Source organism: Globicephala melas, chromosome 11 (assembly GCF_963455315.2).
Source record: "Globicephala melas chromosome 11, mGloMel1.2, whole genome shotgun sequence".
In the NCBI taxonomy this organism is placed as follows: domain Eukaryota; kingdom Metazoa; phylum Chordata; class Mammalia; order Artiodactyla; family Delphinidae; genus Globicephala; species Globicephala melas.
In genome coordinates this window covers 55,131,011-55,152,132 of record NC_083324.2, presented here as the reverse complement: position 1 = coordinate 55,152,132, position 21,122 = coordinate 55,131,011, and the positions used below count along the sequence as shown (strand labels likewise).

The following is a 21,122-nucleotide window of genomic DNA, read 5'->3' as shown; positions in this document are numbered from 1 at the left end:
CTTAAAAGAAATTGAGGTATAGTTGATTTACAATATTATATTAGTTTCAATTAGTTTCAGGTGTACAACATAGTGATTCAACATTTTTATAGCTTATACTCGATTTATAGTTATTATAAAATATTGGCTATATTCCCTGTGCTGTACATAATATCATGGTATCTTAATTATTTTATACGTAGTAGTTTGTACTGCTTAATTCTCTATCCCTATCATGCCCCTTTCCCCTTCCCTTTCCCAACTGGTAACTACTAGTTTTGATATCTGTGAGTCTATTTCTGTTTTATTATATTTGTTCATTTGTTTTATTTTTTAGATTCCACAGATAACATACAGTATTTGTCTTTCTCTGTCTAACTTATTTCACTGAGCATAATACCCTTTAGGTCTATCAGTGTTGTTGCAAATGACAAAAGTTCATTCTTTTTTATGGCTGAGTAGTATTCCATTGTATCTATCTATCTACCTATCTATCTATCACCTATCTATCATCTATCTATCTATCTATCTATCATATATCTATCTATCTAACATCTTCTCTATCCATTCATCTGTTGATAGACACTTAGGTTGCTTCCATATCTTGGCTATTGTAAATGATGCTGCTGTGAACATTGGGGTGCATGTATCTCTTAGAATTAGTGTTTTCATTTTCTTTGGATATATACCCAGGAGTGGAGTTCCTGGATCATATGGTAGCTCTATTTTAGTCCTTAAAGGAAACTCCATCCTGTTCTCCACAGTGGCTGCACCAATTTACATTTGCACCAGCAGAGTACAAAGGACCCTTTTTCTCCACATCCTCACCAACATTTGTTATTTGTGTTCTTTTTGATGATAGCCATTCTGACAGGTGTGAGGTGATATCTCATTGTGGTTTTAATTTGGATTTCTCTGATGATTATTTATGTTGAGCATCTTTTCATGTGTCTGTTGGCCATCTGTATGTCTTCTTTGGAGAAATGTCTATTTGGGTCTTCTATTGGGACATTTGTTTTTTCTATGTTGAGTTGTATGAGCTGTTTATATATTTTGCATATTAACTCTTTACCAGTCGTATCATTTGCAAATATTTTCTCCCATTCAGTAGATTGGCTTTTCATTTTGTCAATGGTTTCCTTTGCTATGCAAAAGCTTTTAAGTTTAATCATGTCTCATTTGCTTATTTTTGCTTTTATTTCCTTTGCTTTAGGAGATGGATCCAAGAAAATATTGCTACATTTTATGTCAAAGAGTGTTCTGCCTATGTTTTCCTCTAGGAGTTTTATAGTATCTGGTCTTACATTTAGGTCTTTAATCCATTTTGAGTTTATTTTTGTGTATGGTGTTAGGAAGTGTTCTAATTTCATTCTTTTACATGTAGCTGTCCAGTTTTCCCAGCACCACTATTGAAGAGACTGTCTTTTCTCCATTGTATATTCTTTCCTCCTTTGTCATAAATTAATTGACGTTAAGTGTGTGGGTTTATTTCTGGGCTCTCTATTCCGTTCCATCGATCTATGTGTCTGTTTTTGTGCCAGCACTGTATTGTTCTGATTACTGTAGCTTTGTAGTATAGTCTGAAGTCAGGGAGGGTGTCTGGTAGGTTGGTTACATTTCTCAACCTTGGAGATATGGCCTTTTGTAGGTGATGTCCTATGCTTCCCAGAAGTGCACTCACCTCTGGACACTAGAGCTATATGCCCAGCCCCACTATGTGGGCTGCATGGGTCCTTTTGTTGTGGTGGGCTGACTACTCTGGGACGTCTGATAAGGATTGCTGGCCCCAAGGTCAGTTGGTGGCCAGGTCCTGCCTTGTCCAGAGCATTCTGGTCACTGGATGGCTGGGCCGGGTCATGAGACAGCTGGCTGCAGATCTCCAGGTGGCCCTGGGGCTAGTGCTGGCTCACTGGTGAGCATAGTCAGAGTCTAGGGGATCCTGGGGCTGGTGTCTGCAGCCAGGTTCTGGGGCTAGTGCTGGCCCAGTGGCAGGCAGAGCGGGGTCCTGTGGTCTGGCTGCGGGGCCAGGGGTCCCAGAGCTGGTGTGGACTCACTGGTGGGCATGGCTTGTTCCTGATGTAGCTGGCTGTAGGGTTCACGGACTCTTGAAGCTTGTGTTGGCCTGCTGGTGGGGGGGCTAGATCCTGCCATGACAGGCTGCAGGGCTGCAGTTGTCCTTGTGTCATCCTGTTGGTGGTTGAGGCTTTGTCTCAAGCAGACTTGTTGGTGGGTGGAGCTAGCCCTGGGGTCTCTGGCAGCAGGTCTCTGGGGGGTCCCAGGTCTAGTGCTTGTTCACTGTTGTGTGGGGCTGGGTCCTGAGTCTTCTGGTGGGCTGGGCCATGTTCAGGGGTGGCTGTAGGCTCCCGGGGGTCTTATGGCAATCTGTCTGCTGGTGGGCGTGGCTGTGTCCCCCATCGCCAAGTTAGTTGCTTGACCTGAGGTGTCCCAGACTTGGTGCTTGTGGGCTGGTGGGTGGGAGTGGAGCCGGGTGGGAGGATTCCACGATGGTGCTTGCCAGCACAATTAGAATGAGACTCCAAACATGGCTGACACCAGTGTCTGTGTCCCCAGGGGAGCTCCAATTGCCTCCTGCCTCTCTGGAAAACTCTCCAAGATCAGCAGGCAGGTCTGACCCTGGCTCTTTTCAAATTACTGCTTCTGCCCTCGCTCCCAGCGTGTGTGAGATTTTGTGTGAATCCTTTAAGAGTAGAGTCTTTATTTCACCAAGTCCTGTGAGAATCCTCAAAATGAGTCTCACTGGCCTTCATAGCCAAACGTTCTGGGGGCTCATCTACCCAGCGAGCACCCCTAGGCTGGAGAGCCCTATGTGAGACTCAGACCCCTTTTTCCTTGGAGAGAACCTCTGCAACTGTAATTATCCTCCCATTTGTGGGTCTTGGCTGTAGTTTATGTCTTTAGTTGTCCAAGATTTTTTCTGGTAGATTCCAATCTTTTTCATTGACAGTTGTTCTATAAATAGTTGTAATTTTGATGTGCCCATGAGATGAGGTGAGCTCAGGATCTTTCTATGCTACTATCTTGAGAACCAAAACCAAACACTTCTAAAATTTTCTATCTTTGAGGCTATCCTATGTATAAAAGTCAAGGTATCGCTTGAAGCATTCATTGACGCTCCACTTTCCAAGTCAGTTCTCTGCGGAGGTACAATTAAATTGTTCACTCAGGCTGATACACACTGCAAATTAGGTAACTCATTATTTCCTCAGGTATGTTCTATGGAAGACTAGATGTCTGAATTATTAATAGTTATTCAATAAGAAGACAAGTTGAGAGATGTAAGCTGTTATATATAGAATGGATAAACAATAAGGTCCTACTGTATAGCATAGAGAACTACATTCAATATCCTATGATAAACCATAATAATGGGAAAGAATATTTAAAAAAGAATATATATGTATAGTTGAATCACTTTGCTATACGGCAGAAATTAACACAACATTGTCAATTAACTATACTTCAATTAAAAAAATAAGACAAGTTGACAGAGAGAGAAGAGAGGTGAAGAGGGGAAGGCAGGGGAGTGCAGGAGAGAAATCATTAAGTAAGTAAATACGTTCTTCGGACAAATAATTTTTGGTAAATTGAGTTGAACAAATGGATCCATGAATAAGTCTTTGGAGCAGAAATTCTTAATGCCTTTTATATGTCAGAATGTGCAGTGATTCTTTAAGAGAGAGTTTGGAGCAATGGCCTCTGTGTTTATTTTCCTGCTTTCCCAGTACTTCAGCATTCCAGTGAGGGGCAGGAAAAATATACAAACCCCAGCCTATGGACCAAGTCTGACCCAAGCCATTTTTTGCAAATAAAGTTTTATTGGAGCCCAGTTACACCCATTTGTACTGTCCATGGCTGCTGTCATGGTCCACAGAAGTGAGTGGTTTTGAAAGAGACTATATGGCCCACAAAGCCTATAATATTTACTGTATGACCCATTATAGAAAAATTGTGCTGACCCCTGGGTTGGATCAATTGGGAAATATAGTATTTCCCCAAACTGACCAAAGAACCATTTTTTAAAGATCACTTTGCAGGTCCAGTTTCTGCGTAGCACACATTCCGGGGTACACAAAGTCTGTGCATGCCGTTCCTCCCCTTAGTACCTTGAAAGCAGAACTCCATACACTGCCCCATCAGGCAGCTGCTAGGGGAGGGTTTCTGTGTCTCTGAGATGTGGGGTGGCAGACGAGCCCAGCAGCTCAAGTGAATCCATTCTTTTTGGTAAGATACAGCAAGATCAATTTGAGTTACAGAGAAAGCTGCTTGATAAAAGGAAGCTTATCATTTATTTACTGAGCATCCTGTTTGCTGTTTTTAGTCTTGCACAGGAAGGAAGCTGGAGATTCCCTTGTGTTTGTGTCTTCAGGGACTTAACAGTTCTCTCTCCTTGAAGAAAGTGACTGCAAGACATGTTAAATCATGATGTGAAAATTCAGGGACTTATCTTTTTAAAAAGACCTAAAGGGGGAAAAAAGTCCTGAAACTTCTTTTTGCCACCAGTCACAAGAATAGTGTTTTCATCCCCCTTAGGTATGATTCATAGGGTATTAAATCCTTTCTACAGACTTTTACTTATAAGAGGTGAATAGTTTTTCTGCTAATAAGGTGAATTAGTTATCTATTGCTGTGTAACAAATTACCCCCAAATTCAGCAGTTGAATAACAAACATGGATTACCTTGCGCAGTTTCTGAGGGTAGGGGGTATGTGATCTGACTGGCTGGGTGGCTCTGTGTCATAGTCTCTCTTAAAGTTACAGTCAAGCCTTTAGCCAGGGCTGCAGCCTCTGAAGACTTGACTGGGGCTGCAGGGTCAACCTTCAAGTTCACTCACATGGCTGTTTGCAGGCGGTTTCAACTTCTCACCGGGTGGGATTCTCCGTAGGGTGTTTCATGATACAGCCCCTCCCATAGGAAGTGATCCCAGAGTGAGGGAGCAGCCCAAGTTAGAACCTAACCTAGTGAGTGAGTATCCTCATCTCTACCACTTTTTGTGGGTAAAGCATACCAGCCCTGATACAGTGTGGAGGGGGCTATAAAATGGTGTGAATACCAGGACCCAGGGAGTCATTTGAGGCCATCTTGGAGCCTGAAGACCACAGTCTGGTCATTTAAAGCAGCACCTGTTGGTGAGAAAACCTCTTCTGTCCTCACTTCTTATCTGGGACACTCAAAACCCAAGGCCAGGGAATCGCCCTTGCGAGACCATTGTAGCCTGCAGAGTGCCTTTTTGTTACTGAGAATTAGGTACCCTGCCTAAGATATTTTACTTCCACTTGTTGGGATACTGTTGTAAATTTGTTACAGTAAAGCACTTTATCATTTCTGCTGGAAAAGTGTCGTAATAGACCAGTGTATGATTTTTTTATGTTGAGAATGGCTCTCCCATGCAGGGCACAGACGCACGAGGGAAGGAGCAACACTCCTTCCTGTAGTAGAGTTATGGATTTGTTAATCTCCTTCACTCTTTGAGGGTAAGAACTGAGTCTCGTCATTCATTCATAATTTCAGCTCATATTGACTGAGACACTGCTGTATGCATGATAGTAAAAGTAATGATTAATAAAGGAAAGTGGGGAAAAGACAAGAACCCTGCTTTCTTGGTACTAACATTCTAGTGAGGGACACGAACAATGTAGAACCAAACAAGTACATGAACAGGTAATTTCAGATAGTGATCAGAGCTATAAAGAAATTGCAGTAGGGTAATGGGATGAAGAGTGACAGCAGATGGGCTTGCACCTCATTCTTTGGGGCAGGACTGGAGGAGGAAGAGGAAAAACATCATTGGGGAGAATCTCATCCATCTTTGTAAGCCCTGTTGCTAATAGAGTGCTTTGTACATACTAGGTATGCAAAAAAGTGCTTGTCAAGTTAAAGTGCATTGGTGGGGGTTGGGGGTGGGGAGGACTAATAAACAAAGTCCCTGGGAACATCATTTTGATTTCAGTAAATCCACATGGTATTTTAACTCTTAGAGGAAGATGGAGTCTGTGTTATTTTACATCTAAGTTCTCCTTAACCCAGACTCAGCTATTTCTCTTCCATTACTGAAAAGTAAATAAAACCAAGAGGCAAAGCCTATTGAATATAGTTACTAAATCCATCTTTAGTACTTGACTGTATCGAGATTTTCTCTCTTTCATTGTTTGCACTGAGGCTAGCTTAGATTTATTTTATTTTGCATTTTGTCATGGAATGAGGACCTAAAGAGTAACTCATCTAATTTCAGATTTCACAGCTTCAGAGGGAGGAGTTTGGAGGTTTTAAGGGTGGCTAAGGAGGGCAGTGACATGACTGAAAGCCTGGAAACTAGGGCACACAGGGAAATGTTAAAGAAAATGGATTGATTTAATGGAGAAAAGAATTCCAAAGGTTGGTTAGCACTGAGAAGAAATGGAGAATATGGGAGCTGCTTGTCATATACCTTAATGATCTGAGCTTTTATTGAAACTGGAGAGATTTAGGTCAGCTTTTAGGTAGCATCCCTTACCCAACTCTTAGGATTCTCTGTAGCATTAGGAATGTGCTAGTCCTCCTTGACTGAGCTAGTTAGGTCCAGAGTTCTGGCATTCCATAATTGGCTCAATAATTCCTTATTAAAATGAGGGTAATAAGTTTGTGATTGCATTTATAAAGGACAGAGAGTTTAGAGACTGTTTCTTATCTATCTCACAGACACTAACTGTATAGGAGTTTAGTAAATGCCAAATCAGTGTAGCAACACATATTAGAGTGTATGTTCTAGAACACCACCACTACAACGAGGAAACCGTGTGGCCCTTTCAATAGCAAAATTGCTAAAGAGACTCCAGAACTTCATGCTCTTTTCTTTTGTTAATCAATTTTCTTTTCTTAGTTTGTCTGGTCTGCGTCCTTTCTTGTGATTTTTTTGGTAGCTACTTATTAAGGTGTGTGTGGGTAGAGTCTTTGCCACTTGTACTTTACAAAGTTTCTTGCTCCGGAAGAAAGGTTTTTGAGTCAGCTCTCTACACCTTGCTTATTAAAAATGTTGCTGCTGTCTAGGTTATTTACGTTCTTGGTCTTGTTCCTTGCATGAATCATCTCATTAGAGTTGGAAACATGATTTTTCCATCTGAAATGAAAATCCCAGAAGTCATGTCTATCATCCAGAGTTCAGTCTGTCTGAGTAACCCACGTGGATTCCTGGACCCTATCTGTCAATGACTTTTTGTGCTAAGATGTTAAATTCATATGTCCAATTGGCATCTTCCAACACCATTTATTGGTTTTTCATTTTTCGTGCTTTAATTAGGCTCAAGGCTTAATGCAGGAAAAACTCCAGCTATTGAAAAATGTCCATGTTCCCCAAGCTCCTTGTCTTATGGTGATGGGCAATTAGATTTGGAGGACAGTTGTAGGATGGAGAACAGCAGCTGCCTGGCTGGCTGGCCGTCTTGCTGCAACATCTGGCAGCTTTCCTCAACTGTGAGCTGCCCTTGAATTTGGTCTGTCTTCCAGGTTTCTGCATAGCACTCCTTTTCCTTGGTTTGACAAAACAGTCTGTTAAAAAGGAAGCCTCTTAGTGACATTGTCTGCATGCTTTTGTCACTAAAATATTCTACATTCTTCTCCTCCTGAACTCCTTTCTCCATGATATGAGTAAACTACATTCCCACAAGCCTCACCAGCCTGGAGAAGGGAGAGACAGAAGATGCAAAGTAGGGTAAATGTTTGAGTCTCAATACCTCTTTGACGTCTAGCCTCTGCCTGCTTTGATGGGTCATCTAGTTTTTTTAAGTGTGCCCCATAGTACTCATTCTGGAGACTTTTTTGTGGATTAACATGCACTCAAGACTCTCAAGTTCAAAGTGGTGTCTGCCATTTTCCTTATTTCTTGCCCTCATTACTTGAGCAGTATTTTCTTTGAAGCCATATTTAAGACAACTCCCTATCCTAATATCTTGAAGTCTGGGCCAATGGCGCTACACTTTTAAGAAGTTCAAGTAGCACTGAGGCTCTCAAATCCTGCCAATTTTTATGGATACTTTCCCTCAGAAATGTCACTTCCTTCACCAGTGTCTCCATACTTGCCAAAGTTGGATCGGGTTAAGTTTAATGAACCTTTTAATTAATTGACGTGATGTTTACTGAGCACTTATCGTATTCCAGGCACAGGCATGCCTGATTACATGAGTAAATAACATCCAATCCCAACTTGCTACCCCCCATCCCTATAACCTTGTGAGACGTACAGTCTACAAGAGAAAGCTGCATTTAGAAGGCAATTACAAGATAGAGTGAGGAGAGTTTTGATAAGGGGTAGGTGCAGATGTGTTGGAAACACATCAGAAGGGCAGAGCCTATTCTTGGTATTTAGGGAAGGTTTCCAAGGGTAGGGGGTGTGGGGTGTGGGTGGATATCCAAACTGAAACCCTTACCCACCCATTTAATTAAAAGTTTGGTGGTTCAAAGTTTAATACATATCTGTAGATTAAAAATGAGATTCTTTCTCCCCAAGCGTCTTCCCACAGTTTCCAGAAATATTTCTCTAGAGTCTGAGAGTTCATTTTATCTGTTTAGAGAAAACTGCTCAATAATATCCTCGGGTCTTCTTGCCTCTGCTCTTCATAGCTCTTGTCTTTCAGTGGGCACCTGTAGCAGGAGAAGGTTGTGCTAGGATTATTCTGGCCTTTTTCTTTGCTTTTAAGATCTAATGTGAATCAATTGAAGAGCCACTTAAAAATGCAAATTGCTGGATCCCACTCTCAGAGATTTGTGAATTCCTGGGGTCAGAGAATTCATGCAAGCCTCTTTATTCTGATGTGGGTACTTCCCTTTGATTAACTACTGGTTGCCCAGGGCTCTAGCAGGAGGAGAATGAGGGTATGAACAATTAGTTATCTGGTTTGTTGTGTAAGTTTATTTTTGTTTAAGCTGAAATCCAAACCACACATTATGGCTAGTTTATTAAAAACACATGAAGGAAACCCAACCAGATTTCATGTTTTATGCTATGAGACTAGTTTTCAAATACAGCCGCATCCGTCAGAAGCTATGGTATGATTATGAATGTTGTTATGCCTTTAAAATTTGTACTTAATGTTGCCCAGTTGCTTTGTTGTCTCTCTTGCCTTTTACATTTATCCTGAGCACTGGGAAGGACATAAAGCATGTGAATCACAAGAATGTAATTGCCATTATAAAGTGAATCATATTTGTGTCAGTGCTGATGTGCAGTGTGACCTTTAGGAAAAAGTGAAGCGTGGGCATGGAAGTATGGTGATACTCATCCAGAGGAGATAGAGGTCCATTTCATAGGGAGTTATTATTGCATTCAAATCCACAAGTGCCCATCTTCTGCCCTTCCCACTTCAAGGTTCCTTAAGAATTTGAGTCACATGCTGCATGTCACACATCTAACTTTTCTTTAAAATGTGTTTTGAATGTCAGTGCTCATATCTTGACTTTGATTACCAGAATTTAAATTTTATTTATAAAAACCAAAGCTTTCAAGAAGATAAGAGACAGGTGTTGGCAAGGGTGTGGAGAAAAGTGAACCCTCCTACACTGTTGGTGGGAAGGTAAATTGGTACAGTCACTATGGAGAACAGTATGTAGGTTCCTTAAAGGATTAAAAGTAGAGCTACAATGTGATCCAGCAATCCCACTGCTGTATATCCAAAGAAAGTGAAACAGGATTTTGAATCGATATCTGCACTCTCATGCTTATGGCATGTTTATTCACAAGAGCTAAGATATGGAAACAACCTAAGTGTTCATCAACACTTAAGATATAGAAGATGTGGTGCATATATATATACAATGGAATATTATTCAGCCACAAGAAAGAAGGAAATCCTGCCATTTGTGACAACATGGTTGGACTTGGAGGGCATTGTGCTAAATGAGATAAGTCAGACAGAGAAAGACAAATACTGTCTGATACCACTTATACATGGAATCTAAAAAAGCCATGACTGTAAAAACAGAGAGTAGAATGGTGGTTACCAAGAGCTGGGAGGGGAAGGCGTTGTTTAAGGGTACAAACTTGCAACTAGCAGATAAATAAGTCCTAGAGATCTAATGCACAGCATAGAGATTATAGTCAACAACACTCAAAGTTGCTGATAGACTAGGTCTTGATTGTTCTCACCACAAAAAAGAAATGATAATTATGTGACCTGACAGAAGTGTTACACTACAGTGGGCATCATATTGTAGTATATAAATGTATCAATCAACATGTTGTACACCTTAAACTTACACAATGTTATGTGTCAATTATATCTCAATTTAAAAAAGCCCAAATCTTAATTTTTCTGATAATAAATATAAAATTTATTGTTACAATTTCAGAAACCCATACTGTGACTTTAAATAATGATGAATTATGTTCTCAAGACATAATGCCTCCAAAATTAGTCTGATGGTGAATTCTAAAATCTTATGATTTAAAGAGACTTAAAGAGACTGCTGAAGCCCAAATTGTTGGGCTGGAAAACCAGCCAACAGCCTCTTCCTAAAAGTGTAGGGAAGATGGACTCTGTTAAAACATCCGGGCAAAGAGCTATTCTAGATTATGAACCTTATCTAGTTAGCTGAGATTTAAGAAGAAGGTTCTTTTTCATATTTTAAACACATAACATTGAAAGGAATCTAATCCTTCCATGGAAAGTCAGTCTTGCCACTATAATTGGTAATCATTTATATACTCTAAAAGCGAATATGTTAGAATCATTGAATTGAATGGATTTGGGGCTAGATGGGAAGGGAGCATGGGGATATTACTTCACAACAAGGAAAGTGAGCATTGGAGAATGCGCATGGTCCTTCAGTGATAAGATCATCCCTTTTGTTTCTCCCTGAGGAAAAATGATGAAGATTTTGGTTTAACTTCTAGCTTCTCCTTGAGGTTCTCCCTCCATCCAAGTTGAAAACGAGATGCTTCTCTCACACTTGCTCTTGGGTTCATTCCCATTAACCTCAGTGAGGCAGGAGAGAGTGGGAGGGCCTGAGAGCTTGTCCCAGCCCTGCCCCCTGGGAGGGGCAGATGCAGAGGGAAGCTGATCAGAGCAGGCAAGACACAACAGCAGCAGCCAGCACACAAGGCTTTCTGTTGCAGAGATGCAGGGAAGCCGTTGGAATCAGCAAAGGCCAGCTGGGAATCACACAAGAGTCCTGAAGAGCAAATAGAGTGCAGTGATGGGGGATGCAGGAGTTGGCCATACTGTATTGACCTATTGATCATTTTCGAAGCATACCAATCGCTTTCACATCTTCATGCTTCTGTCTGTATGTTCTCTCTGCCTGAAGCATCCACAAGCTTCTGAAGAACTGAAATCTTGTAATTTGACTCAATTTGAATGAACAGCAGAGCATGGCATTACACCCTGCTAGTAGTCGAAAAACGTGATTAATGTCAATGACACAAGAAGGGTTTAGGCAAAAGTAGCAGCCAGAAGTCATGGTTCAGCTGCTTAACAAGATCACGGATAGCATCTCAGCCTTTTCCTCATGGTCACAAAATGGTTGCTTCAGCTCCCGTGTAGCATATGTGCATGTAGAGAGAAAGAAGAGTAATCGGGAAAGTATAAGCCTTATCTTTTCCCTTTTGTCAGGAAAGCAAAGTGTTTCCCAGAACTCCTGACCACCGCCCACCCACAGCAGAATTATGGTCACATCTTATGAGCCAGCACTGGTGGGAAGAAATACTCAGAAAGTGAGCATGTAGCTTTTCTAGCCTCCATGGTAGAAGTAGAAAAAGGAAATGGTGATGAGAATGGCTTGGGATGAGCTCATGTATGGTGAGCTTGTGGCATTTTACAAGCCCAGGTTGCTGGTAGCAATGGTGTGGTCGTCTTGTAAGGTGAAGGATCTTTTTATAACAAGAATAACTGGCACTCACATGACCTCATTTATTAACTTAGGTGTTTGTAAACCAGTTTTGTTTCAAACAGAAATGTAAAATAACGTGTCTTATTTTCTGCTTGTTGAATGGACGCCTTATATGTGCATAGTTCTTTACTGTACAAAGTGCTTCACAGCTATTGTCATATGTGACCCTCACAGGAATCCCATGACATAAAAATGATTATTCCAGGTTCCGTAGAAGAGAAAGTTGAGACAGAGAGCATGTGGGTGACTCGTACCAGGTTAAACAACTAGTACAAACTGAGACGTGGATCCAGATGTCTTGACTTTAATGTCCATATGATTATACTTGTTGAGGAGACTATGTTTTGAAAGAAATGAATCAGAAAGACTCAGTTCAGATAGAATCTAAGATGTGTTAAGTTTTGGAACTGTAGACACTGAATAAATCATTCATTTAGAGAAATGAAAAGTGTGTTCAGTCTGTGTGACAGCGTGACATCTCTTTTCTCTTTCCTTTTTTAGAGAACCTCAGCCAGCAAGCCGTCCGGTGTTCCCACCTATAGCAGATGGTCCAGTTCGCAGCCGCATCAGGTAAGATGCTCTTTTTAAGAGCTTGACATATTGCTTTCCCATGAGGTATGCTCGAACTTACAATTGTGTTGTCTCTGAGAAAATGTGGACAGTGTCAGGCTGTGTCTGGTGTCACCTGACAGTGGCCCCCTCGACAAAGGGCTGTGTGGTTCCTCATTGGTAACTTTTCTGGACTTCAAGTTTTGGGTCAGGACTCTCTGAGGGGAACAGTGACAGGAAAATGCTGAAAAGTCCTCCTCAGTAGATAGCTGATGAAATCAATCTTGTGACTATTGGAAGTGCCTTTTTTCTTCAACCCAAGATTATCCTTTCTGTCCCTTTTATTGCAGGAAATGGGGGTATGCTCCCCATGTGTGTACATGTGCCTGGACACAGGGCTCTGAGTGTGTACCCTGATATATCAGAAAATGCACTGATACTACAAAGAATCACTTTGCTGTTGTTGTATTTTTTGCCTAGTTCCTCAGGGTTATTACCAACCACTCCTCAGGTCAAGCAATACTGAGCATTATTTAACCTCTTTTGGGACAGTGAAGCCAGCAGATGCTGTCATGTCCCTGTGTATAAACAAAGCAGCACCTTTTCTGTTGGTGACAGCCTGTGACCACATGGACTTCTATTGGAAGCAGCTCATTGTAAGAGCACTAGCCTTGGACTCGAAAAGCTGAGCAGGACTTGCGTTCAAATTACCTGCTAGTTATGAGACCAAGGAGAAATAACCTCCCATTTGTCTTTTGCTTTATTGACCGGACTTCTGTCTTAGACTTTTCAGGTCACTTGGGCTGGCTGCAGTGATTATGCAAGGAGCCTGTTGTCAATGGCTTATAGTCCCAATGCCCCCATTTCATCGACTTTCTGTAGAAATTTAGCATTGGTGACCATTTACTCCAACATCTGAAAAATGGGAGGGCTCTTTTTGTGTTTTTCTTTTTATCTTTTGTTTTCCTTGCAATTACAGATTGACGTTTGTCAATAAAACAATGTTAAAATTAATAAGAGAAAACTAAATTCTTCCATTATTGCCATATTTTATCACCATGCTTATTTTTATATTGAATTGGTTGGTAGAAAAAAAGTTGAGGTGATGGCTCCACCCTCATGGGCATCATGTGTGGCTGCAATAGTTTTTGGTCAATTGGGAGGATACGTTGATTCATGAATGTGAGCTGAGAAAAAAGGTGGCACAGAAAGAGGGGCTGAGGCGCCAGCCAAGGGAGCTGATTTGAGTGCCCAGGTGTCCGTGACTTTCTACGTTACGTGCTGGGCACGACCTGAGCATGTGCACTTTGGGAATCGGTACTTGTGATTTTTGTTCTCACACTTCCCCGAGACTGAGCTGAGCAAGTCCACACTCACATCTCTGCTCGCCCTGAAGATGCAGAGATGTTCTAAATGTAATCTTCACAGTCTAAGGAAAGTGGGACCCAGAGATTACATTGTCCAAACTTACACAAATTTAGTTGGTCCAGGATTCTATGCTTTCTTCTCCAGAGCTCATTCAGTTTTACAAGTCAATACAATCCTTTTGGGAACCTCCCATTGAGATAACCTTACCTTGTCCTTCTGTGATTCTGTGCTGGTTTTGCAAACTTTTCACCGGCTGCAACGAAATGAGAAAAGTAAAGACAGGGCAGTTGGGACAGTACTTAATTCTGGAAATATATCCTTTTAGTGTTCTGCTATCACAATGACCTTATTTCATAAAATCAGGGAATTGTTAGATGGTATTTGTGTAAGTTTTCATGTTAGGGAAATTAAAGTGATGACCATCCTACATGCATTTCCCCATGTTTTTTCTTTGAATTCTTCCAGGTCTATGAAATCCGAGAGCAGATGAACAACTAAAAATGGGTTTCCTTTTACCCTGTTACATGTGGAAAGAAATCTGATTGTGTGGGGAGACTTTCAATATTAGCAGCACCTTTTTGATGGGGGAACATAACCCAGTGGCATTTCTAAATGGTACTCCAATTAAAACAAATATTGATGTCATCCCTTTTGTGTTGAGGGTTCCTTTTAACTCTAAGTGGAAGGAGTGGTACCTTTTTCTCTATTTCATAGGTTTCCTTGGTGATTGATTGCCTATTGTGCTGGTTATCTGCTCATTTGCTTTCAGATCTGCTCCATGCCCTTCCCTTGACACCTACTTTCCCAGACTCCCTTGCTAACTGGCTCCTGTGTAGGTTGTCCCTGTGGGAGGCATTGTTGGCAGACTGGAAAGATATAGGATCTAGTTCTCCCTCTGTGTTTGCTTTGGGCAGTATATCTCCATGTCTGAGACCTTGTGTGTATCTAACTTCCATAAAGCAGCCTTACTTCTGGCTTTTAGGTACATACTCTCATCTCCCCCCAGCCCTAGGGGAGGCAGCAGCTTCCTCATCTTTCCCTGTTTGTTTTTTTAGTTCTACCAACACCCTTATAACTAATGCCCTGTATCAAATACCTTCTACTGAACAACCTGGTATTGGCCCCATTTTTCCAACAGTTTTTCCGACTGTTTTCCGACTGACACACCTACTGTGGCATGACCCATTTAATTCTTTTGTTTCTGTAACAGCGACATTTAATTTTAGAAATATTATGTGAATATTTACAGGATCACCTACCTTGCAGCTGCTGAAAGCTCTGAGATTTATTCTCTTGAGCTGGCCTGGTGGGTGGTAATCCTTTTACACCCCTATCCCACTCAGAATAATTATTTCTCTTCTTTGTTACTCACGCTCTAATCCTTCCCTTTTCAATTTGTGTTTATTACAAAAACCATCTTTTGCGTTTGCAATGTAATAGGCTTATTGGCTTCTGTCTTTGAAAGTCCCCACACAAATTCTCAGCCTGAGGTAGAGAATACAATAGCAACTCATTCCTGGATTCCAGCCTTGTGTGTTTCTCTGATTTTTGGCATCAGCAGAACATTTAGGAAAAAAATTGAGTCATGGATTTATATTTACTAAGAGTCCAAGTGGATCATTTCCTATTTGTTTTCAAAACACTATTTGCAAACCTGAGATAGACACAAACATAGATACAGTAACGAGTAAATCAGTATACAAGGAAGATACCTACTCATTTGAAAATTAATATCATCACCTTTCCTTCATAATTGTTATCAGCATATCTAACATTTATTGAGCACTTACTATGTGGTGTCTGCTAATTCCTTTACATGCACTATCCTCTCAATGCATTAATCCTCTCAATATCTCTATGATAATGATGTGATATTTTCTAAGTGGGGGGACTGACAACCAGAACGTTTAATTAACTTATCCAATAACACAAGGTTAATTTCATCAGATTCCAGCATCCTAGTCTTTTAACCAGTCGGCAGTATTATTTCTAACGTTTTTAGATTAATTTAAGGCAACTGAAAAGCATTTTAACAAATAGTTCTGTTTTGCCCTAACCAGAACACAACTTTTTGGGCTCTAGGTACTATTTCTACTCTGAAATGTTTTTGCACAGTTACGTTTTTGTTGAAATAGGGTCTTATATCCACTGTTTGCAAATAGGCAACTTCTAAAGCATGGACTTTAATGTATTTATTAAATTTTAGTTAAAAATGCACCATTTCGTGTTTCATTTGGAGTAATTTGAAAACATATTTGTAAGAAAGAAGTAGCTTCTCCCATTGCTTTGCAGTTTGTAAAGAAGACACATAAAGTTTTATATGCTTTGCAAATATCTACCAAAGAAAAGTCATTATGAATTGCACTTTGAATAAAGGAAACAGACAAATGAGGATGGTGACTGTCTTCAAATCTGAAATACCAAGAGATAAACTGAAATTGTGATCACTTTTGTTAATGTATGTTTTGTACTTCTCTTTAGAAAAATTTCAACCCTCCCATTAAATTTTCCTCTCATGTTCAGAAAATTTCTTGTAAATATGAAATAGCTCTTCTGTCATTTAGAAATGGAAAGATTTTCCTTTGGATAATTGTCACAAATCCAAGCACCCTCAGTGTAAAGTTTTGGTCAATAATTATCAATTGATTGATTGCTGACCCTTCAGTAAACTTGGTCTTTAGAGTCATTCTTGGTAGGTGAGAACCTTACAATTAATCTCCTTAATTGAGAACACTGGTGAATTTTTTTAAAAAGAGATATGTTAAGGAGTAACAATTGAGAATTCAACCAGATATTCTAGTGTCATCATTTTCTAGTGGCAGATAGAACGGACAGCACCTAAGGGTGAGAGCAGAAGTCTGGGTGGATCAGTGTTACACAAGGGAAGAAAGAGGCATTTCATTGTGTTACTGTGTTGTGTCCTAAGAGAAAGAAGGGGAGTGCGATAAATAGCTAGTGATAAATGGCCACAGTTACTGTTTTTCCTGGATTACATATTTTTTTCAGACCTGCCTGTGAAACTCCATTGTACTCAGCATGTAGCAGGACTCAGTACTCAGCTCCTGAAGTATTTGCTGCATGAAAGAATGAATACACTGCATGAAATACTGGCGGGAATGTCCCAATCATTAGTTTCCACCTTCTCCTTCGCCAAGGCTCACATTAGAGCTGATAATTACGGATTGATTGGGGTAAAATGCATTTCACCTCATCACTGGTGTTAGTTCTTATCACTGTGGTGGGAGGAGAGGCGGCCAGATGCCAGGAGAACCCACACTCCCATCCTCGGTCACTCTGATGTCATGCGCTGATGTTATCCTCGTGATGAACGAAAGGGACGCACAGCGTGGAGAAGGAGGGGCCCCAAATAAGAGAGAGTTGCTGTTGAGAGTGGCTCACATTGAGCTTTGGCCTTGGGTTGGGTGGTGTTGATGAGAGGTGAGGAGGTGGGTTTGTTCTGGATTGAGTACTGCCCAGAGGTGGGGGTAACTCTATGACGGGGTATGCGAATAACTTTATCCAGAAGGTGGGGAAATGGAGCCAGGCTAAAGATGTAAATGATAAAGAAGCAGTGGTCACTCCTGTTACCTGGGTGACTGGAATGTTTCGTCCCTTTTGTGATGTGGACAGTGGTCTCATTTTTCTCTCTGCTTAGATATAATTATTGAGTGATCTTGTTTTTGTCCTGTTCAGTAATCTGAGTTGGGTGAATTGTTTTGCTAAATAGGGAACTCCTTGACTTCAGGGCTAATGCCAAGCCTTGGACTTTAGACGACTGTGTTATGTGTACCTACAGACACACCCACACCCACAAACACACATACACCACACACACACATTCACACACACACCCACACACACAACTACACACACCACACACACACTCAAGCACACACATACACCCCCCCCACCTACACATCCACACACACCCGCAACCACTCCCCCACAACACACACACAATTTATATGATTGTGTATGTGAAGTGGAAGGCTTGCACTACCCTCCCCAATCCTTCCATTCATCCTGATACTTGCACCCAGATATTTGACAATCTGACCAGAATAGCAAAGCGGTGATGTCCTTAACTAGAGTTGACATCCAGTTGCTATCCTAGCATTTTAAATCCAGAGATCAGGGAATCTGATACCAATTCTTATGCGTTTGCACACTATGTCCATTTACAGTTTTTTTTAAAGGATAAGGGCAAAACTGTGGAACGGCAAAATTAGCATAATATAAACTCTTACAAATTTGCACTTGCATTTGAAAATGAACTATTTAGAGTGTAGGAAATTAGGGTCTGATTAAATAAAAGGTCTGGTTAGTGACAGCTTTCTCCCAAGATGGCGCCCATGCCACTCAGTCCTCATACCTTTGCCTTGCTTCCTCTCTCGAGCTCAGTTGGCCCTCTGACTCACCTTTGACCAGTGGGGTGCACTGAGGTGACACTGTGGGGCTTGCAAGCCGAGGTGCTAAGAAACCTTGCAGTTTGGGCCTTGTGCTTTTGGAATGCTTACTCTAGAAGAAGCTGTCTGCCATGCAGAAGGCCAGTTATCCTGAGATGCCAGGCTGTGTGGAGCCCAGACTAGTCTTGTGAAGAGGCTGCATGGAAAGAGAGAGATGGCCAGGCAGTGCCCAACTGGTTCCCAGCATCCCAGCAGACATATTAGACCTATGAGAAAAGATGCCTTCAGATGATTCTACCCCTAGCCACCATCTGACTGCAGGGAAAGACCCCAAGTGAAACCACCCTACTGAGCCCACCTGGTAGTTTGCTGTGCAGGAAAAGGTAACTAAAGCCATCACTGATCTTAAAATAAACATTACTGTTATCCGTGGCAATGGCCAGGAAATTGTTGGCAGTTAACAGATCAGCTTCGCTGGTTTGAATGAATTGTCAATATTCATTTGCATTAATCATGCCTCTTATATGAAAATAAATACTATTTACTGCTTGAAAAAGTTAGAAATTTCACCCTGCAATCTTCTTTTCATTATTCATTTGCTGAACAAATATTTTCTGACCGATCGATGCCATTTTAATTCCCATTCAGCACTCAGCTCAGACTCTAGGACTTAAGACCCCAGAAATCATGAACTGTACTTTTTTGCAGTATTATCCATAGGACATGGTTGGGACATAGTGGAGACAGTAATATTAAACAAATATTCCGTTCGCTTCTCTGGATTGCTCTTACCCTCTGCCATCAGATGGTACCACATGACAGATTTCAGCCAATGAAATGTTGGTGGAAATGGCTTGTAACTTATGTTCTGAGGCTGTATGACTCTCCAGTCTTCATCACCAGACATGGGGACAGAGAGAACCACGTGTTTCAGATGGAGCAGTTACAAGATGGTAGGGCCTCTGAGGGCCTGGATCCCTCAGTGAGTGAGGAGGGGCAGAGCACCTTGTTAATCCTCAACAGACAGAAGCACAAGCCAGAAACAAGCCTGGATTTTTCTTAAGCCACTGAGATTTGGGGTTAATTTGTATCTGTAGTACAGTCTAATCTCCTATGACTAAAACAGGAGGCTTTAATGTCCCATAAGCCTCATCACAGCAATCCCAAGCCATTCAAAATCAACTTGAAATCTAAATAAAAATAATGTGATTTCTATGTAAACAGAGCTTCAGGACAGACTTTCTGATTCTTCCTCCAATTATATTTATATCCCTAAGTCCCTCAATATAGAAATTCTGGCAACAGTACTGTTTATTCACTTGGGTAATTGGAGAACACTTGATACTCAAATCATTCTCAAATCAAGTTGTTTTCCTTTTTATTTTTCAGAGTAATTTTACGGGAAGCTGTTAATAAAATAATCTATTAGAAGATTTAAAATATTTATTCAATCAATGTAATATCAACAAAAACATCTACGTTATTTTTTTTTGCTTTTAAAAATGGTTATTATGAAACTTCCAAACACATGAAAGTAGAGAGAACAGTGTAATGCACTCCATGTACCTGCAACAATTATCAACATATGGGCAGTTTTTCAAATAGAAGTTTTGGCTACACGAAATTTTATTCTGATTGATTATCCTTTCAAATATCAGATAATAACTACTCTTTTCCCTCCACCTCTAAAAATAGATCTGAATTTTCTATGAACACATGTGCTTTGTAGTCACGATGCTATCTTCCTCATTAATTTCCAACTTTGCCCTTTAGGAATAACTTCAAAATACTTTGCTGGAATGGCTTATTTATAGGGTGACCTTTTCTCCCACTTTGACCAAGAGAGTCACAGTTTGAGCCTCTTGTCTTGGGGTAATTATTAATAGCACCCACTTACATTCTCATTCACAATTGCTGGATATCAGTTTATATAGTCACCCTCCTTATCAAACAGGTGTGCCCGGGCTTCCCTGGTGGCGCAGTGGTTGAGAGTCCGTCTGCCAATGCAGGGAACACGGGTTCGTGCCCCGGTCCGGGAAGATCCCATATGCCACAGAGCGGCTGGGCCTGTGAGCCATGGCCGCTGAACCTGCACGTCTGGAGCCTGTGCTCCGCAATGGGAGAGGCCACAACAGTGAGAGGCCCGTGTACCAAAAACACAACAAAAAAACAGGTGTGCCCATTCCTCTGTCTAGTCTGTCCTGTTTTTGCTGTTTTCCATCTCCCAAAGCTGGATTCTGCCTTGCAAAGCCCAGACAAGTCTAAACCAGTCGTAATCAGTGGAGCCTTATCCCAACATCTGTGGGTACTTGCAACATCTTCAGTGTTTGAAATGTCTTTGGTATCCATAATGGCCTACCCAGGACCAGCTATATAATTGCTGGGGTCCAGTGCAAAATGTTAAAAAATTATTGAGAATTTCAAGATGGTGACAGTAAAGCATTAAACCAAGTGTGGAACTCTTCCAAGTATAGGGCCCTGTGTAGCAGCAAAGGTGGCGCACCTGTGAAGCCAGCCCTGGGCCCACCACCCCCTCCCCACTCCCCACCTTACCTAGGTCCCCATGTTGACCAATTCCAGGATTGTATTCCTGCACTAAACCCTGTGCTATATGTATGGTCAACTTATCTTCAATCCTTCTTGACAATTCTGAATGCAGGCTATTGTTACCATCGAATGAGCACTTGCTATTACTAATGAGCGGCAGAGCCAGAATCCAACACAAATGTGCTTGATTTCAGAGCGAGTGATTATAACTTCTGCTGTTCTAACTCTTAGCCCTCATGGCTTAGCTGACTTTTAGTGGGGTTCCCACTCTGGTCCAGGATTCCAAGGAGTGGAAGTTGGTCATTTATGAACAGATGTCCAGGGACCGTGGTGTACTTTTGCTGTTCTCTGTGTTCTCATCAGTCACCCAGAACTTCTCTCTGACATGCCACTGG

The 21,122-nt window shown here is 41.2% G+C and overlaps 1 protein-coding gene across 1 annotated transcript in view; it reads left to right on the top strand.

Annotated features, from left to right (window-relative positions):
• Positions 1-21,122, top strand: part of LOC132598118 (synapsin-2-like) — a 679,754-nt gene that overhangs the window by 286,221 nt on the left and 372,411 nt on the right. The window contains exon 3 of the mRNA XM_060308007.1: positions 12,359-12,427. Within this exon, the coding sequence (XP_060163990.1) occupies positions 12,359-12,427 (69 nt within the window). The remainder of the gene's footprint in view (positions 1-12,358; positions 12,428-21,122) is intronic.